We start from the raw sequence: 20,013 nt of genomic DNA, 5'->3' as shown, positions 1-20,013 counted from the left end.
AGCAATAAGGATCTAGAATTTATTGTTAACCTTTTTATTTTATTAGCAAAATTTCACATACATAAACAAAAATGTCTTACTTCATCTTCTATGTTAATTTTTTTGTTCTGACTTTGAATTTTATATTTCTTCAATAAGACTGTTAAAAAACTAAAAGTCTGTGAAATGTTTAAAAAGCTATGATACACTCTTCAATCCCCCTGGTATTTTGTAATATCCTTATTTGTTAAAATTGAATATGAGCTATGCTTTTATTTATTATTTATTTTTTCTTTTGTCTTGTTCGTTTATATTTTTGTGTTCTTATCTGTATGTTACCTTTTTCTGCAATAAAAATAAATAAATAAATAATAAAATAAAAGTCCGTAACCGTTGGCTTCAAAATTAATTTATTTGTTGATTCGTAGAAAACGCATGTAATTACATTCCATGTTTTTATTGTTTAATTTAAGATAAAAAATAATTAATAGCTTGCACCTTCGTGTGAGGTTTTCGTTCTTGGGTTATAAGTTTTGCTTTTTTGTTTTTTTACAGAAGAAAAAATAAATAAATCAGTTGCTAGGATACGATTCAACATACACGTGGTTTAGATCAATATTTTATAGAGCAGCTTTCAGACTGCCAGGGGGGAGACATTTAGAGAACATCAGGGTAAACGCGTTACTTTTACAGTAGTAAATGGTAATTTCATCAATATTTGATCCGTTATTGTAACGTTACATTATTCGTAATCTTTTTTTTTTAGGTTCCTCGGCCTCCAAGATCACGGATGCTGTTATGGTAGGTCCCACAATTATAAATCTAAATCCAGTTCAGTTTGCGCATATTCAGACACAAACATCCTAAAACTCTTGTTGATTGCATTTCTAGGGCTGATCTGAAACACAGTGACATGTAAGAGATTGAGAAGAGCAATTCCATACGAGATCGAAAGGTTTACCTTTATACTATAAACTTTGTTGCCTAACAAACATATTAAATTGTTTTTTAAAACATTACATCCTAATTTGTTAGTTTTAAACAGTCCATCATGTATAAATTAGTGACATTATAAAATATAACACCCTCTATAAATCTTTCAAACTTTCTAACCCTTATTGATTTATTATTAGGCAACCTGCTGTTTTCCCTGCAACTGAATAAATAAACAAATTCGTTTAAATGCACATTGTCTGCTTCCTCTCTAGGATTTTGTGCCTTGCATTATTGACCTCTGATGTGGCTCAGCCAAAACAGACTTGTGCTGTACACAAATCTTGTGTTGTTCTGCAAAGAGCAAGATTTTAACAGGGAACAAACTTCTGTACTTATCTCAATTATCAAATACGTACATCAGTTTAACACAGGTAATGCACCCATAGTACTCATAACTTGCTTAATAAAGTACTTAACTGTTGTACACGTTTTCTTGTCAACCTTTCAGAAACGCCCCTCAATAACACAGATCAATGTTTGACCTACTGCAGTGAACTTCTGCTTGGCCATTCAGTCAGGGTATGCACATACACTACTGTTCAAACATTTGGGGTCAGTAAGATTTAGTTTGAAATTAATGCTTCTATTCGACAAGGATGTATTTTAATCAAATTTATCAAAAATGACAGTAAAAATATTTCTGTTACAAAGCATTCTGTAGTATCAAATAAATACTATTCAGTATCAAATAAATACTATTCACATTTAAACTTTCTATTCATCAAAGAATCCTGAATCATCCTGCAGCATTTTTAACATTGGTAATACTAATAATGAATCTTGGGCACCAAATCAGCATATTAGAATAATTTCTGAAAGATCATGTGACAGTGAAGACTGAATTAAAATTCAGTTTTACCATCTTATGAATAAATTACATTTTAAAATATATGAAATTCAGTTCAAAACAGTTATTTTAAATTGTAATATTTTACAATATTGCTGTTTTTTTTACTGTATTTTGAAAAAAAAAAAAAAAAAGCATAAAAAATATCTTTCAAAAACATAAAAAAAAATTTTTTACATACCCAAACTTTTAAAAAGTAGTGTAGATCTTATATCAGAATCAGAATCAGAATGAGCTTTATTGGCCAAGTTTACACATACAAGCAATTTGTTGTAGTGACAGAAGCTTCACAGTGAAACAGAAGGACAGTAACAGGACAGGACACAGATAATAAAATAATAATATCCAAATAGGCAATGTACAAAGCAGTAAAAACACAATATATAATATAAACAACTATGTATGTACAGGTCAAGTATGTGCAAATTAGAAATGAGAAAATAAAGATAAAATTAGTGATTGTGGTGAATGGATAATGTATTATAGTTGTGTGTCCCACGTTTATTGTTCAGTGTTCATGAGATGGATTGCCTGAGGGAAGAAACTGTTCCTGTGTCTGGTCGTTCTGGTGCTCAGAGCTCTATAGCGTCGACCAGACGGTAACAGTTCAAAGAGGGAGTGTGCTGGATGTGAGGGGTCCAGAGTGATTTTACCAGCCCTTTTGCTCACTCTGGATGAGTACAGTTCTTGGAGAGTGGGGAGGGTTGTACCAATGATTCGCTCAGCAGTCCGGACTACCCTCTGTAGTCTTCTGAGGTCAGATTTGGTAGCTGAGCTGAACCAGACAGTTATTGAGGTGCAGAGGATGGATTCAATGATGGCGGAGTAGAACTGTTTCAGCAGCTCCTGTGGCAGGTTGAACTTCCTCAGCTGGCGAAGAAAGTACAGCCTCTGCTGGGCCTTCCTGACAATGGAGTCAATGTGAATATCCCACTTCAGGTCCTGAGAGATGGTGGTGCCCAGGAATCTGAATGATTCCACTGCAGTCACGGTGCTGTTCATGATGGTGAGTGGGGGGAGAGCAGGGGGGTTTCTCCTGAAATCCATGATCATCTCCACAGTTTTGAGCGTGTTAAGCTCCAGGTTGTTAAGACTGCACCAGACAGCCAGCTTCTTAACCTCCTGTCTGTAAGCAGACTCGTCACCGTCCTGGATGAGGCCGATCAGTGTGGTGTCATCTGCAAACTTCAGGAGCTTGACAGAGGGGTCTTTAGAGGTGCAGTTGTTGGTGTAGAGGGAGAAGAGCAGTGGGGAGAGAACACAGCCCTGAGGAGCTCCAGTGCTGATGGTACGAGTGCCGGATGTGAATTTACCAAGCTTTACTAGCTGGATGAAAAGGTTTCTGTGATGATGGTGTTAAAAGCGGAGCTGAAGTCCACAAACAGGATCCTCACATAAGTCCCTGGTCTGTCTAGATGCTGCAGGATGAAGTGCAGTCCCATGTTGACTGCATCATCCACAGACCTGTTTGCTCTGTATAGGCAAACTGCAGGGGGTCCAGTAAGGGTCCAGTGATGTCCTTCAGATAAGCCAAAACCAGTTTTCAAATGATTTCATTGCTACAGATGTTAGTGCCACAGGTCTGTAGTCATTAAGTCCAGTAATTTGGGGTTTCTTTGGGACGGGGATGATGGTGGAGCGTTTGAAGCATGAGGGGACTTCGCACAGCTCCAGTGATCTGTTGAAGATCTGTGTGAAGATGGGGGCCAGCTGATCAGCACAGGTTTTTAGGCAAGCTGGTGACACACCGTCTGGGCCTGGTGCTTTCCTTCTTTTGTTATTCCTGGAGACCTGGCACAAATCTTCTTCGCTGATTTGAATCGTAGGTGTGGGGGAGAGAGGGGTTGCTGGAGGTGTGAATGGTTGTGCAGAGAGGTGTTCAGGGCGGGTGTGGTGTGATCTTTCAAAACAACAATAAAAGTCGTCTGCCAGGTGTTGATTCTCCAGAGTGCTGGGGGATGGTGACTTGTAACTGGTGATGTCCTTCATTCCTATCCACACTGAAGCAGGATCACTGGAAGATAATTTTTTCCTGAGCTTGTCAGAATAATATTGCTGTATCTGCAAAGACATACATTTTGGAAACCTCACATAACAAATATCATAACCTTTGTTCTTTTCCCCTTTAAACACAGAGAGGCCTCCTTTCAATATTGACCTTTTCAGCTCGGAACAAGTGACACAAATTTTGTCCTATTTCATCAACACACATGAGACATTATTTTTTCTACAAATACATTTTTACCCCAGAGGTATGTATGAGGCTGTGAATTTGTCAGGCCAAATGCTGTGCGTAAATTAAGTATTAATTCATGTTAACAGGAAAAGAAATGATGACCTTTATGACCACTTTCTCTTGCATGGTAAAGGTACAGCTGGATATATCTTTGTCATATATTGGAATACCTGAGGACACAGATATAGAGGAAACTGCCCAATCTGGTACAGTAATGCACATCGGATGAAATTAAAATATACCGTATAGCATACAACTGATAACTGAAAGCATATACGGTCAATTGTTGTTTAAAGAAAGTGTTGCAGATGGCAAAAGAGAAACTGAGAGTGAGACAGAAATGCATGGAGAAGTTCATCAAAGTGCTGCATTGGAAATGACGGCTACAGAGACAGACAGTCTCGAGCAAGGTACTAATATATTAAAGTTTATTAACAGGTTTCATTTAATTTTAAGTATATAAGACAACTCCAAAAACAAAATTGCAAGCTTGCACAAGGCATTAGCTCTAAAATATATTTTTGTTAATACAAATCAACAAATAAGTTCATCCAACTCCAATTTGACAAATTATTATTAAAGAAAATTTTTGTTTTTAATTAAAAAAAAAAACATTATTATGTGTATGCCCAATTTCCACAAAACACAAAAACATTTTTTTTATTTAGAATTTATTTTAGTAATTTAGAAAACCTGTACAAGTGGAAGATATTTGAAAAATAGTGATTACATAATTGAATGCCAGACTGCATGATTTAATATGTAATAATCACTACATACAACAAATAAAACAAATGTATGTGCTTATGTTTATATTGTTTTTTTACTCACACAAGGGTCTTCTCCAAAGTCTGAGCTAAGGACCACTGTTCAAAAGGAAGTGAGGGATGAAGTGATGCGTTTGACTGCTCAGTGACAACAACAGCTCCAGGACAGTGCTGATCAGCTAAATAATGCCATTCAGGGCTCGCAAAATTTCTAAATCTCTGGTAGCCCTTCGGGCAGGTACTCTTCAGATTTTGGTAGCCCGAAAATTAATTTAACTAGCCCAAATAAAATAAAGACCATAAATGGCAATCAAAAACATTTTCAATACACAAATATCAACGAAAGAGTTTTATTTTACTATTTACAAGGTATCTGCAGAATTCTTAAAAATCTAGTTAAGGCAATTTGAAAAATTATTTCTTATACCATTTAACATTTAAAACTGTCTAAGGCCTTAAAAACTCTTCAGTTTAGTTGTATCAAATTTAAGGACCTGTGGGAACAATGCTCTCTCTCATTTTTTTTCTTACTGAGCAAAATTTTCTCTATTGGGTGGACATTTCGGTCACCTGAGCAAAAGCATTCTTTATACCAGACCTGTACAGCACACACACAAAAAAGTTTTAAAGAAGTTTCTTATGCCCATCAAGGCTGTATCTATTTGATAAAAAATACTGAATATTATTTCACAAAATAATATTGTGAAATATTGCAATTTAAAATAAAATGTTTCTATTTTAATATACTTTAAAATGTAATTAATTCCTGTGAAGCAAAGCAGTTTTTTCAGAGTCACATGATCCTTTAGAAGTCATTCTAATATGCTGATTTTTAATCAATGTTGGAAACAGTTGTACTGCTTTTTTTTTTTTTTTTATATATATACTGTATTTTTTGGGACCTGTGATATTTAAAAAAAAATAAAGTTAAAAAGAACAGTGTTTAGTCAAAATAGAGATTTTGTGTTACAATATAAACTATTCAAAAGTTTGGGGTCAGAAATGTTTTCTTTCTTTTTTAAAGATACTTTAAAAAAAGTTAAATAAACTTTATTCAGCAAGGATGTGTTAAATGGATAAAATTGATAGTAAAGACTTCTATTGTTAGAAAATATTTATATTTTGAATAAATGCTGTTCTTTTAAACTTATTAATCAAAGAATCAAAGAAAAAAGAAACAGTTTCCATATAAATATGAAGCAGCACAACAGTTTCAACACTGATAATAAATCAACATATTAGAAAGATTTCTGAAGGATCATGAAGACTGGAGTAATGATGCTGAAAATTCAGCTTTGATCTCAGGAATAAATGCTATTTTAAAGTATAGGTATTAAAATAGGAAACCAATATTAGAAATTGCAATAATATTTCACTATATCACTGTTTTTTCTGTATACAGCCTTGATGAGCAAGAGACTCAAAGTCAAAAACCTGATAAATAATTGACCTTGTTTTTGAGTCTATAATAGGCCTAACATAATATATTATCAAAAACTATTTAAACTGATAGAATGGAATAGAATACAAACTGAGGCCAAACTTAAGCTGAGATCTGTAAGTTAAATATAAAAACCGTGAACGTATGAATTCTTCTATAGCCGTCTAAACATCATTATGAAGTACAGTTTGTACAATACTCTTGTGTGAGACTGTACATGTTTCAGAGTTTTGTTGCCCATCCTCCGCTATTTCCAGCACTTAATCAAGCCACTCTTATTTAATATATGAGGACGTTTTATTTCACATGTCATTGTGTTTGCGTTGTCTCTCGTGCAACCATTGAAGTATTCAGTTTGTACAGCGACTCATTTGGTGCATATCGTTCTCTTTCTATGAAACCGGTTCTAACTCTGTCGTGACATCAGCTCTATAGTGGTTTGCCCGAGCATTGCTATTCTTTCCCTTTTACTGTGGCATTCAATCAAATGGCTTCCCAACTCATTTTTGTGCGCGCGAGGCACATTATTTCTTCTGCGCGGCCGCGCGCGCGCTCAGCTTAGAGGGAACATTGCGTGGGAGCCCTGTATTTAAGGTAGCCCGTCGGGCAGGGCAGTGATACATTTTGGTAGCCCGACTGGAAAACACAATAGCCCCGGGACGTCGGGCTAGCGATTTTGCGAGCCCTGCCATTAGTAAACTGGAGACCAACATTCAAGTTAAGTAAGAAAATATGTCCCACTTCTTTAGTTTTGGAAACCACTCATTTAAAAAAACACAAGACAGTAATTATATATATATTATTCATATGTATACCTGTTTAGAATTAGTACAGTACCTTGATGATAAATGGATAATGTCTGATCGACTGTGATAAGAAACAAGTGGTATATACATTTTATAAGGATAAAAAGTAGGGTTATGTAACTATGTTTCAAGTATGTTATCCTTTGTATTGAAAGTCTTAAAATCCACTCCACGTTGTTAAATAGTCCCTGTGCATCTATGGTTTAGTCTTCAACAACCTGGAATTGTTTTTGAAGCATAAAAATGATAATAAATTCAAATACAATCTGCTTTGTGTCAAAAACTCTCAAAGGCTAGAGCGCTTGAATAGGAGACAAGCTCTGTTAGGTAATTGTGAATGAGGTTTTTTTTTGAGGTCCATATAATAAGCAATATCAGACAATAACACCAATAAGTATGTGACAAAACTATACATTTTAAAAAACGTAAAATCCACAGTGAGTGATTAAAATGAGGTCACATGGCCTGCTGCTAAAACCATCCATCTTTAAGAACAAAAAACATCTATAAATAGTTGTGTTTTGTGCAAATTTTGGACAGGCAAACTACAGACCCTAACTTAAAGACATAAACAATAAACGGTTAATTGACAGATGAGGGATATCTTTAGAAACAAAAATATGACCTTTAGTTTTCAAGGTCTTCAAGGCCCAGTAGAATGATTTTAGCAGTGTTCTGGAATAGAGCAGCTCGGTTCTGTTGCTCCCCTTTCTTGACCCAGTGTCCATATATGCGGAAAGCACAGCCGTCGATCAGCTTGCGCACACCGCGGATGGAATAAGGGTCTCTTGCTAGGAGCTCCTTTGTTAATGGTCTGGCTCGGTAGTAGCGGCACTGCATTCGTATGCAAGCTAACACGGTCAAGATCAGGGCCTGAAAATGCAAACAACAATTTTGAATTACAGTTTCTCTTGTATACAAAAAAAAAAACATTAAGCAAAAAAAAAATATATATATTTTTTTATTTACATAATATTTTAGTAATTTACAAAACCCTGTAAAGACAAGTGGAAACAATTTGGTAACACTTTAGAATGATGGTTCGTTATTAATCTTACGCTACTGTCGAAAAGTTTGGGGTCAGTATGATATTTTTTTTAAAGAAATTAAGGGCCAGGTTTACTAACAGCTTGCGCCAGCGCAAACCGTCTTTTGGCATTAAAATAGTACTGTCAGGATTTACTAAAGACACGCAGTGAAGAATTAGCACTGAAAAAGCGTGGACAGTTATTTTTGCACCTGACCTTATTGAATATGCATTTGTGGGAGTTTCCATTTCAGACGCAAAATTTATGGGAGGAGAGTATCCAAATGAATCACGCAACGCGTTTTACTAACGTTTGTGCTCGTCAAATTACTAGTATTTGCGCCATTATTTAACGCCCAAATAAAGCATGTCTTAAACTGTGTTACGCTTGAAATGGTTGCAATTATTGTTGCAAGGAGAAGGCACCGCAGAGAACAGAGAGCGCAGAAGGGAGAGGATTTTCAACGTACTGTGGCTTATTTATTTGTTTATTCTGTATTTGCAGCTACGCTAATTTGCGCAGCGCTTGATATATTGCGTTGGTCGATATGTAAATGAGATGTTGAGTCGGTGTTCTTTAATCTTTGCGTTGTTAGTAAATCACCTGCAGAAATTTCCACGCCCATCGGCGCTGTTTTGGAATTGCGCTCTCGTGCTAATTTGCCGTTTAGTAAAACTGGCCCTATTACTTCTATTCAGCAAAGATGCATTCAGTTGTTCAGAAGTGACTGTTAAAGATAATAATTAAAGTGTTAAAGTTAAGTTAAAGTGACTGTTAAAGATAATAATTTTAGAAAAGATTTCCATTTCAAATATATGCTGTTCTTTTGAATTTTCTTTCATCAAAGAATCCTGACAAAAGGGACTTTTTTAGAAAAATATGTTTTTCAACATTGATGATAAGTAGTGTTTCTTGAGCACAGAGATGGTTGCTGAAAATTTAAATGACATTTTAAAATATTAAAAAGTTTTATTAATTTGTGATGACATCACATTTCACAATACTACTGCTACTGTAATTTCTTAAATAAATGCAGTCTTGGTGAGCATAAGAGACTTCTTTCAAAAACAACAAAAAATCTTTCCAACACCAAAATTTGAATGGTAGTTTATATTAATGAAAAAAAAAAAAAAAAAAAAAACACACCTTAAATGTCTTCCTGGGGCTAAAGAGCCGCACATCCTCCTTTTGGTACTGACGGAAGAAAGGATGAGCTAAAGCTTGCTCAGCCGTTAGACGAAGTGTGGGTTCCACCACTAAAAGCCTGGAGATCTAAGTGTATTTAGAGAATGCACATATGGTTACATTTCTCAATGCTAGCAGTTCGCCTATATGCTACAGGCTAAGAGAATCTCACCAAGTCTTTGACGGTGTCAGACCGGTCATCCCACTCTGGAGAGCTAAACTGGTACCGGCCTTCCATGATCTTTCTCAGCATTAGCAGCTGTTTGCGATGCCAGAATGGTGGAGAACCAGCAAGAAGCGTGAACATGATCACACCACAAGCCCATCTGTGGAAAAACATGGAGCGAATGATGAACCAACTGCAGTACAATGCTTTTGAGACCCAAAGAAAGGTTTAATATTAAGGTTTAATAGCAAATCTCAACCCATTTACTCACAGGTCAACCTCTTTCCCATATCCCTCATGTGTCTCATCCATGGAGCACTTCAGAATCTCTGGTGCCAGATATCCTGGTGTTCCACACAACTCTAACAAAGGAAACTGAGCAGTGTAAAGAGCAGTGTAAAAACTGTTTTTGAAAAACTGTTCTGAATCTGTTTTGATTTGCCGCTGTGGAAGGACAGGGTTGATTTTCTCACCTCTTAGTTTTTCATCAGGCCCCAGCTGGACTGAAAAGCCAAAGTCGGAAAGTTTGATGTGTCCCTGGTCGTCCAGCAGAATATTTTCAGGTTTGAGGTCACGATGTATAATATTTAGAGAATGCAGATACTGGACAGCCTCCAGAAGAGCACGCATCATACTCCTAAAAGCAAGAACAGTTTTGCAAGAAATAAATGTGGATAATTATGGTATGTGGAGAACAATTTGCTACCATAGAAACTTGAAGCAAGATCTGAGAATAAATTGAAACCTCACCTGGTTTCCTTTTCACTGAGAGTGACTTTTTCAGTCAAGTAATCAAATAGCTCTCCTCTCCTCATACTGTATGAAAAGATGTGTGTGAAATTACAAAATATACACTACTGTTTAAACGTTTGGGCTTGCTAAGATTATGCTTACCAAGGCTGCATTTATTTGATCAAAAATACAGTAAAAACATTTAAATAGTTAAATATTATTACTAATATTTATAGTTTAATATATTTAAAAATGTAATTTATTTTTATGATGGCAAAGGATCACATGATCCTTCAGATATCATTCTAATATTTCTTCTTATTATCAGTGTTGATATCTTTGAAGAAACTGTGATAGATTTTTTTCAGTTCATAGAACATTTATTTAAAATACAAATCTTTTGTAACATTGTAATGGTTTTTACTGTCACCTTTGATCAATTTAATGCATCCTTGATGAATAAACGTATTAATTTACTTTTATTTCTTTAATAAAATCTTACCGACCCCAAACTTTTCATAATAATATAACATAATATAATATAGATACTTACAGGTCAAATACCAAAAATATGAAGGTTGTTGATTCATAAGAATCAATAAGTGTGACTGAAAAAGGAGCACAGAGAAGGTCAGTTACTATTCAGAAAGGTTTGAACAGATGTTTAAACATTAGCAGTACATTTCATACTCACTGATGGACGAGTGGCCCTTCACCACATTGAGCACGTGGATCTCCTTCAGTGTGGAGCTCTTCACCTCCTCTAACTGCTGTTCTGTCATTTTCTCTGCAGTGATCTCAATGATCTTCACCGCAAACTCCTGCCCAGCGTGTTTGTGTACACATCTGCGCACCACACTGCTCACACCTCTGCACAGGGGACAGTTCAGTTACAAGACGTCTCAATAAATTACATCAAAACACTTGTTGAATCGAACAAATACTCACCTGCCAATCACCTCTTTGGGATCATATTTCTGATAAAACTCTTTTGCCCCGACCCAGTCAGGCAGTTCATCTCCAAGAATGATATCGCGAGTCATACTGACAACCTAAACCAGGCACATTTATTTACTTTGATTTGAATGAGTGAAGAGAAGGTATGCATGTTTACTTCTTGTGTATTACATATCTTGATTGCCCAATTAACCAATCAATCAGTCATGCTTGTTCCATCATATTCCTCTAATGCACAATGTCCCACTACACTCTGCAGATCTTTAAAAGCCATTTCAGGGTGTGATATTACATCGAAACCACCACAGCTCTTTACCTGAAGCTGAATAATTCTCTCAACGCACATTTTATTGGCAACAAAAATTCAACGTGATCTGAAAGCAGTGAAGCACATTTTTAAAAAGTTCTTTAGTTTATCTTCAAAAATAAAAAAATTCCCTTGGGAGTTTCCACTAAGATCCACTAAATATTTATTTATTAGATCTAAAATATTTATTAAGCAATTTTTTAAAACTATTACTATTAATAAAATGAATAATAAATATATTGTCCCTGAGCAAGACACTTAACCCCCTAGTTGCTCCAGAGGCGTGCGACCTCTGACATATATAGCAATTGTAAGTCGCTTTGGATAAAAGCGTCAGCTAAATGAATAAATGTAAATGTAAATGTTATTATCGTTATTTGACATGTTCGTAATACATGTTTTAAATTAGTTGCTATAACCAACATATTCTGATATAACGGACATGCTTTCCCATTAGTTGCCATTTATTTACATTACAACCCCAAAAATATAGGGGACTACAGTGGACAAATGTGCACCCCTCTCAAAATACATTATTTTTAAAAGAAGTAATATAATAGCATGTATTATTTAAAAAAAATGTAATTTATAATAATTTAATAATTCGTGCATCGAAAGGTTAAACCACATGCTTGCAGACTAATAAACGTAATACTCACTTACATGAAATAACAGCACAGAATAACAATAACTGAAAACAAACAGTCTGTTCTGAGAAACGAGCTGTTGCGATCAATGACCTCGTATGCTGTTCCTGTCCCAACCCCGAAAAGCAAAGTGTACTCACAACCACTTCCACAAAATCAACCGAAGTGCACAGTCATCTGACGGCTCGGTGTTTTCAACTCTCCGACTGAAAACATGTATTTGAAGCCACTGACAATACTGCCATAGCACTGCGGAAAACTATTGAAGGGCTCCTGAGAAATGTCAACAGCAACAGCCTCGTTGACTCCTACTTCTCTGCCTTGTAAAGGACAGATGCTGTACTGTCGCTGTTCATCACTGCCACCTGTAGGATGGAGCGGGTACTAGCACAACCTATTTATTGAGTCATTTTCCCCCTCCTGGTTTTACCAAAAGAAATTTAACATGATGTGGCAAAAGATATAGAATAGAAAAAAAATACATAAAAAAACATGAATAGTAATTCTGAAAAATATTGTCACAGCCGTTTTCAGTCAATCAGTCAAAAAGGCTGTTTTACATAAATTTGGTCACTTCATAGGGCCCGTCATGCTGAGATCCCATGACCAGCTGAGTACAACTTATTGTGCATTGAAATCCACCTAGGAAGACTGGATTTATGAGTTGGTAAGACATAAATAAGATGTCAGCTGCTTTCTAAACACTTTGGTCAATTGAAAATTAAAATGTTCCTAAGAACTATTGATAGACAATTAATGCATATCAGTAACAGCTGAAGGAAATAAACTAATTAAATTTAATAATAATTGATATAAACAGAAGCAAGATATAAACAGTTCAAATGAAAGTGCATCTTCTGATGGGATGGACAGATTGGGTCTTTGTTTCTAAGGATGTGCTTTTCATTCTCTCAAGTGGTTGTTCTGTCATTATGCTGGCATGACTATACTCACTTCAATGAGCTTGAAATAATCTACATAACATTGCCTTTTCATAGTTCGCCATTAAAAACATTTACTTTTGATTAACAGAGAAAATAACAAGTAGACCCTTGACCTGATTTCTTTATTCGCTTATGAGTTCTACAAATACTAGACTGAAGCTAATAATAGCCTAAAGGTGTATTTACACATACAGATGTTATAGACATTGAAACTTGATACTGGCAACAATTAAGCTTCAATGCTGCATAATTCACATGGAAGCAAATCAGCATCAGAATTGCATTTTAGTATGGCGTTCTTTGCTTTTATGCAGCATGTGTCAAGAGCTGCATGGCAGTGTACGGCTGTTTTAAGTGTGAAGCCCACATTCCCTTCTGAAATTCATGAAAGGAAGCTAGAACATAAGCAAAAGCAGCACAGATGCTGCATCTCTGCTGAGTAAAGATGGCTCATGCTTTGTTGAAGCAACATGCGAGAGAAATGACTGAGACCAATCACAATTCCATCCTCCGGAATATCTAATAAAGCAAATCTACTTTTATGATGAAAGAAACCATAGAGATAATTACACCGGAAGTCACCGTTTTGTCTCCTTTCTAATACGGAAGGGGGCGTGAATAACAGCCACATTCAGCAGCATCACAGCACAGTAGACGTCTGTAATTAATCACTGCAACCTATTCATTTCGGATTTAAATACATGCAGATCAGCTTTATTTCATCCTTATCTCAGCGAGATACAAGTAAGTGCGTTTGTCTCAGCGTGCCGCCGATTTACGGGCTCGTGCACGTAGTGTTTGTTGTGGTAAAATCGCAGCGATCAAACGTGCTGCGGCATGGATGCAAGATGTTTTGACCACAGCAGACATCCATCGAATTGCGTGCTTGCGCTCTCTAAAACAACATGGAGGAACAAAATACAGTAAAACAGCGGCGTCCTGCTTCATCCATCTCATCGCGCACAGCACGTGAAGCATGCAATGCATTTATTCAGAATGGGTTTTGTCGCGCGCCTTCGCAAATGCATAACAGACAGTCCTAGTGTTTGTCATATTATGCATGCAGATGTGTAGTACAGCTGCATCCCTTAGGTAAACCAACACACGTTCAGATGAAATGATGAGTGTAGTGTGCTTACGAAATTTGTGATCGATATATCTCATAGAAAATATTTGTATTTGTTTTTTTTTATATCTGTATTTATAAGGATCTATATATATTTCCAGCTGTTAAGAGCCCTTGGAAATATGAGCCAAACGTCAGAGCCTTCAGCCGATGCTGCTGTGACTGAAGGTTTGGAATTTTTTTTGTATTAGTTTGCAATGGAAACAAACACCAATTCGTCAAAATACCATAGTTACAGCTATTATTTGCTATAAAATCATAGATATGACATCTCATCCGAACTTATAAGAAGCGTTCGGTAATCTTTTTTGTTTAAAGGGATAGTACACCTGTTATCAGTGCTGTGTAGATTACTTGAAATTGTAGTTCGTTACTTACTACAGATTACCTGAAAATAATGTAGTCTTATTACTTTTTGGTTACTTTTAGATTACTTTTGACCTATTTCGTTTATCACATATATTTGAATGGGACTGTTTTGTACCATGTTTGAGAAAAAAATAAAAATCACACACACACACACACACACACACACACACACACACACACACATGTTGGGTTTCCATGTTTTATGGGGACATCCCATAGGCGTAATGGTTTTTATACTGTACAATCTGTATGTGCTATTGCCCTACACCAACCCTACACCTAAACTTAGCCCTCACAGGAAACATGCTGCATTTTTAGATTTTCAAAAAACTTTATGCTGTATGATTTATAAGCTTGTTTCCTCATGGGGACCAAAAAATGTCCCCACAAGATTAAGATTTACTGGTATTACTATCCTTGTGGGGACATTTGGTCCCCAGGACGTGATGAATACCAGGTGCACACACACACACACACACACACACACACACACACACACATATACATATATATATATATATATATATATTATATATATATGTGTGTGTGTGTGATTTTTATTTTTTTCTCAAACATGGTACAAAACAGTCCCATTCAAATATATGTGATAAACGAAATAGGTCAAAAGTAATCTTTGTATATATATATATATATATATATAATATATGAATTGAACATCAGGATTTACCAAACTGGGGTTTGTGAGCTGATGAAAAGCAAATGTATTGAATAATCAAAATGTAAATTTAAAGAAATACTATAAAAATGACAAAAAATACTTTAGCGTTAAAATGAGAAATATTTTATATTTATTTACCCGCGCAGTGTGATGACCATTGACTGACTGACATCAGAAAACTGATTGAAATATTAATAATAAATAATAACATTATTAATAATATTGACATTAACTTTAAATCACGGGGGGGGGGGGGGGGGGGGGTCTATTTAAATATTTTATGTCAAAGTAATGTGTGAATATGAAATCATGTAATCCATAAAAACAACTATTTAACTTTGATTATAATCTTTTTTTAAAAAGTAATTTAATCTAATTACAAATACAGTTTTTACAGATTATGTAATCCAAATGATGTAACTACCCAGCACTGCCCATTATTTATTCACCCTCATGTTGTTTCAAACCCATACGGCTTATTTTCTTCTGTGGAACGCAAAATGAGTTGTTATGGAGGACGACAGCCTTCTTCGTTTTTATTGTATGGAAAAATATTACATCAAAGGGAATGATGTGGTCAGCCTCTAACTTTCTTCCTAACATCACATTTTGTGTGTAAATAAGTTTTATTTCGAGTGAACTGTCCCTTTTTTCTGTTATGCCAGTAGTTGCTGGCATCAAGTTACCCATATTTTGCGGTAGAAACAACCACTGTTGTAACTGTGGTATTTTGACATAAACTGTGGTAAAAGATTTAGGTCAACTTGTATGTTTTTGTATGTATTTTCCACCCACCATTCATGTATCCAGCTCCAGTTACTCAATCTGAAACCAAGCAATCAACAGCAGGGAAGAAACAGAACAAAAAGAAAGTGGAAGAAGTGGTGGAGGAAGAAGAAGAGGAGTATGTTGTGGAGAAGGTCCTAGATCGGCGTGTGGTGAAGGGAAGAGTGGAGTATCTCCTCAAGTGGAAAGGCTTTTCTGAGTGAGCAGCCGCAGTTGGATTTCAACTTGATTTTGTCTGAAAATCCTGGTGTTTATTTATTTATTTATTTTCCTCAGCGAGGACAACACCTGGGAACCAGAGGAAAACCTAGACTGTCCTGACCTCATAGCAGAATTCCTTAAGTCACAGAAATCGGCTGAATCTGGAGGCAAGAGGCGGGCCGAGTCAGACGGAGATGGAAAGGAGACCAAAAAGCGCAAGGATGAGGTAAGAGCCATGAAGATCTGAGAATCTGAGATGTCTACATCAATCCATGTCTATAAGCTGGTCAGGAAGTGTCTTTAAAACATTAGAAAACCAAAAGAGATTGAATGGGCTAAACAGTGTCTTACATGCCATCTCTCTTAATTTAGCCTGAGAAACTCAGAGGTTTTGCACGTGGTTTGGATCCTGAGAGGATTATTGGTGCTACAGACTCAAGTGGAGAACTCATGTTCCTCATGAAATGGTTTGTATGGAAATTGTTACCCGTAAAAAAAAACAAAAACCAAGTTTTGGATTAGAGAGACAGTTCCTGAGCAGCATTAGGAGAGACTGGGGGCAATTGTAACGCACTAAATTTCTTCAAACCACATCTATGTAGTATATGCTCTGCGTAAGGGGAAAAAAGCATGATTTGTATCACTGAGTTTTTTTTGTCTTTTGCTTTCTAAAGTTTTGATGCCTTCAAATGGAAACTAATATCTATCAACTGGTTAAAAGTTTACGAGAATGAAAAATGTTAACATTTTAACTGGTAGCTACTATGCAACATTTTATAACTTCTCGGGTCGGTGTAATTGTAATATTACAGTGAATATTTAAAATATGTAATGTTATTTTTACATGTTATTTGATATTTTAAATGTTATTTGAAAGATATTAATACTTTTATTCAGCAAAAATTTCTTGAATGGCAGTAAAGACATTTAATAATAATTCATTTTATTTAATGGCGCCTTTCTAAACACCCAAGGTCACCTTACAGCAAGCAAACTAGAAAAAAAACAGTAACAATAAATAAACAAGTCCTGCCAGCATTACAAAATTCAACAGCACAACTGCATTCACACATCATAAATGCAATAAAGGCTTACAAGAGCAATTAATAAGAGTTACATTTGGAATGATACAAAAGATTACTCTTTGAAATAAATGCTGGTCTTCGAAATGTGCAACATCTTCAATATTGATAAGAAGAAATGTTTCTTTAGCACCAAATCAGCATATTCAGATGATTTCTGAAGAATCACGTGAAGCTGAAGAATGAAGTAATTGCTGCTGAAAATTCAGCCTTATCATCATAGGAATAAATTGCATGATAAAAAGAATAAATTATATGATGATAATTTTAAAATGGAATAGAAATGAAAATAGAAGACATAAAATTGAAAACATTTATATTTATAAAAAATATATATTTTTTTTTTTACTGGATTTTTGATCAAATAAATGCTGCCTTGGTGTGCATAAGAGACTTCTTATGTAAACAGGATATTTAAGGTATACATAGTTTATGTGGCATACAAATTTATGCATTCCATGACCTTGCCATTACTACTTGGTTTATTTTTCAAGCATTACAATTGCCCCCTTTCACTGTTAAAGGGGTATTTCATCTAAAAATAAAAATTCTGTCATTTACTCACCTCCATGTTCTGTGGAACACAAAAGGAGGTATAGTGAGACATTGAGGCCATTTTCGGAATATCTTTTCTTTTTTTTTTTTTTTTACAGGTTTGGAATGACATGAGGGTGATTAAATCATGACAGAATTTTTTAATGTGAATATCCCTTTTTTAAGTGTGGCCACATAAGACTCCATTCACTTCCATTCATACGCATGTGAACATGAGCGAGTGGAAATGCAATCTTCATCTTCCTCTGGATACTAAAGTTCAAGTTTGGTGAACTCTGACCTGCACATTCATACAGCTGTATGATCTGCAGTGTTGAGGGAAAGCTTTTGAATTATTCATTAAAAACAGATAAAATCATATCCTGTTTCCACACTTCATTGCCAGGACCAAATCAATTTCAGATGCTTGAAATGTAGTCGTACCCTTGCAATCACCTCCATAACAGGGACAATTGTAATGTTTTTAACATCTGATATAGAATGATAGTATTCTGATGTTTACAGTGTATTAATTTTAGACTTACTGGAGCTGTTATTTTTGGCACATATACCAAAAGATGGCTTGGTGTATTTTGAGTTGTCTGTGAGTTGAAGGAAATATTATAATTGCCCTCAGTTTTCTCTACTCAAGAAACCCATCTCGGATGAGAAATAGCCGATTAGTTGTTAATGTATTCTTTTGTATTTTTATATTACAGGAAAAACTCTGATGAAGCTGATCTAGTACCAGCCAAGGAGGCGAATGTAAAGTGTCCACAAGTGGTCATCTCCTTTTACGAGGAACGTCTCACCTGGCATTCATACCCCACTGAAGAGGAAGAGAAGAAGGATGACAAAAACTAGACACACACACACACACACACAGAAAAAAAGATGTAAGGGACAGTCAATATCAGTCGTGGCCATTGATATGCTTGTTTTATTCTTCATTTATTTAAAAAAATTTTTTAAGATGGCAAAGGAAAACTGTCAGAAGCATTTGTAAAAAGCGACAGTATAAACTGTAATCTACATAGGTTTCAGCATATTTTAGTTTGGGCACCGGTGTCATAGATGAAGTAAATAGAACACTGCTGTCTCGGTGTGCTTGACAGGTGACTGCACATTTAATGTACTCTTCATGCTTTCTGTTGACGGAAACATTCAGATCATGTTTCAAAGGAGAATCACAGTCTGATATTCATACGTCAAATAGTGTTCTTTACATTCCCCTTCCCTGTGTAGATTAGTGTTTAGTCTATCATACTGGGTGGGTTATGTTTGATGCTGTAGCGGTCTCAAAAAACGTCCTGATGTATTCCACGATTCTTAATTTTATGTATATATAACTAATGTTAAAATATTACTGCTTTAACAGATTATTAAGAAAATGACAATTTTATACATCTGTCAATGCAGGTGGTCATTGAACGCAGGACTGTATCTAGGCCCATGGTAAAAGAGGTGTAAGATATAGGCCTTATTTGACGTTCGGAACTGGCTTTGATACGATTGGTTTTATAAAGACATGCCAGCAACTGTTACTCTTCAGTGTTTGTTTGCCCACGACGTGTCTGGTCTCACCATAGGTGCTATTTGTGAGTCAGCCCCATTGGATATTAACAGTCTTTCTTGACATTTGTGTTTGTAAATAGGTTTGCCATTTCCTTGCACATCAGTATCACTGTGTACAGTCAGCTGAAGATTGGTTTTTACTTTGATACTCGGTCTTATTTTTGTCACACAGCAAAGTAGAAGAATTGTAACATTTGTTCTCCTGTAGTACGTTTTTATGTTCTGAGCTTTAACGATTGTATGCTAGTTTTGTTTAACCATATTATCAGAGCATTTTCCAATGAAATACCATTTTCAAAAATAAAAATCTTTGTTGTATTTCTGTCAAAACCGGTCATAATTATTTATGCTTATACTCTAAGGTCAATGGTCAATACTTTTAATCTTGGTAAATTACTTGTACAGGGAGTCTCTTTTTTTTGTCCCCTTTGACATGAAATTAACCCCTTAAATTTGAAGTTAATATTTTAATAATTTAAAAATTTTCAAAACTAAGCATGTTCATTATTCTGATATCAGTTAAAGGTCACATGATATCAATCTCTTTTTTATTTAATTTAGCATTTTTTTTTATACTACTATTTTTATTAACTACTATTACTTTTTTTAAAAATAAATTATTA

The 20,013-nt window shown here is 35.4% G+C and overlaps 2 protein-coding genes and 1 pseudogene across 7 annotated transcripts; 2 read left to right on the top strand and 1 right to left on the bottom strand.

Moving 5' to 3' along the window:
* Positions 1 to 1,216: 1,216 nt before the first annotated feature.
* Positions 1,217 to 5,653, top strand: LOC306852720 (cilia- and flagella-associated protein 119-like; annotated as a pseudogene). The gene is made up of 6 exons (XR_013786046.1): positions 1,217 to 1,346; positions 1,424 to 1,531; positions 3,958 to 4,074; positions 4,192 to 4,264; positions 4,355 to 4,468; positions 4,895 to 5,653. The product of XR_013786046.1 is annotated as a cilia- and flagella-associated protein 119-like (transcript).
* Positions 5,654 to 5,722: 69 nt separating this feature from the next.
* On the bottom strand, positions 5,723 to 12,419 carry LOC306852672 (phosphorylase b kinase gamma catalytic chain, liver/testis isoform-like). Of its 3 annotated transcripts, none has more exons than XM_079389694.1 (10): positions 12,235 to 12,419; positions 11,132 to 11,235; positions 10,878 to 11,053; positions 10,737 to 10,791; positions 10,202 to 10,267; positions 9,925 to 10,088; positions 9,723 to 9,813; positions 9,458 to 9,611; positions 9,247 to 9,372; positions 5,723 to 7,945 (listed from the first exon to the last, which is right to left on the bottom strand). In XM_079389694.1, the coding sequence occupies exons 2-10, from the start codon at positions 11,224 to 11,226 to the stop codon at positions 7,700 to 7,702; spliced, it is 1,173 nt and encodes a 390-aa protein (XP_079245820.1). In that variant the 5' UTR covers positions 11,227 to 11,235; positions 12,235 to 12,419; the 3' UTR covers positions 5,723 to 7,699. The 3 variants fall into 3 exon arrangements, with proteins under 3 accessions (XP_079245820.1, XP_079245821.1, XP_079245822.1); XM_079389695.1 differs by having other exon boundaries at positions 5,852 to 7,945; positions 12,111 to 12,241; XM_079389696.1 differs by lacking the exon at positions 12,235 to 12,419 and having other exon boundaries at positions 5,852 to 7,945; positions 11,132 to 11,364.
* A 1,218-nt stretch (positions 12,420 to 13,637) lies between these two features.
* LOC306852591 (chromobox protein homolog 1-like) lies at positions 13,638 to 19,716 on the top strand. Of its 3 annotated transcripts, none has more exons than XM_079389546.1 (6): positions 13,638 to 13,782; positions 14,266 to 14,332; positions 16,023 to 16,197; positions 16,275 to 16,425; positions 16,572 to 16,666; positions 18,535 to 19,716. In XM_079389546.1, the coding sequence occupies exons 2-6, from the start codon at positions 14,287 to 14,289 to the stop codon at positions 18,677 to 18,679; spliced, it is 612 nt and encodes a 203-aa protein (XP_079245672.1). In that variant the 5' UTR covers positions 13,638 to 13,782; positions 14,266 to 14,286; the 3' UTR covers positions 18,680 to 19,716. The 3 variants fall into 3 exon arrangements, with proteins under 3 accessions (XP_079245672.1, XP_079245674.1, XP_079245673.1); XM_079389547.1 differs by having other exon boundaries at positions 13,668 to 13,782; positions 14,247 to 14,332; XM_079389548.1 differs by lacking the exon at positions 14,266 to 14,332.
* The last annotated feature ends 297 nt before the right edge of the window (positions 19,717 to 20,013 follow it).

Source organism: Barbus barbus, assembly GCF_936440315.1.
Source record: "Barbus barbus genome assembly, chromosome: 32".
In the NCBI taxonomy this organism is placed as follows: domain Eukaryota; kingdom Metazoa; phylum Chordata; class Actinopteri; order Cypriniformes; family Cyprinidae; genus Barbus; species Barbus barbus.
The sequence above is the reverse complement of the archived record's forward strand: the minus strand, read 5'-3'. Positions and strand labels throughout refer to the sequence as shown.

Coding starts and splice junctions, on each gene's coding strand:
- LOC306852672 (XM_079389694.1), bottom strand. CDS start 11,226: ATGACTCGCGATATCATTCTTGGAGATGAACTGCCTGACTGGGTCGGG. Junction 9,612..9,722: donor TATGGGAAAGAGGTTGACCT/GTGAGTAAATGG, acceptor GTTTTTCCACAG/ATGGGCTTGTGGTGTGATCA. Junction 9,373..9,457: donor CTGACACCGTCAAAGACTTG/GTGAGATTCTCT, acceptor AAATACACTTAG/ATCTCCAGGCTTTTAGTGGT.
- LOC306852591 (XM_079389546.1), top strand. CDS start 14,287: ATGAGCCAAACGTCAGAGCCTTCAGCCGATGCTGCTGTGACTGAAG. Junction 16,198..16,274: donor AAGTGGAAAGGCTTTTCTGA/GTGAGCAGCCGC, acceptor TATTTTCCTCAG/CGAGGACAACACCTGGGAAC. Junction 16,667..18,534: donor CTCATGTTCCTCATGAAATG/GTTTGTATGGAA, acceptor TTTATATTACAG/GAAAAACTCTGATGAAGCTG.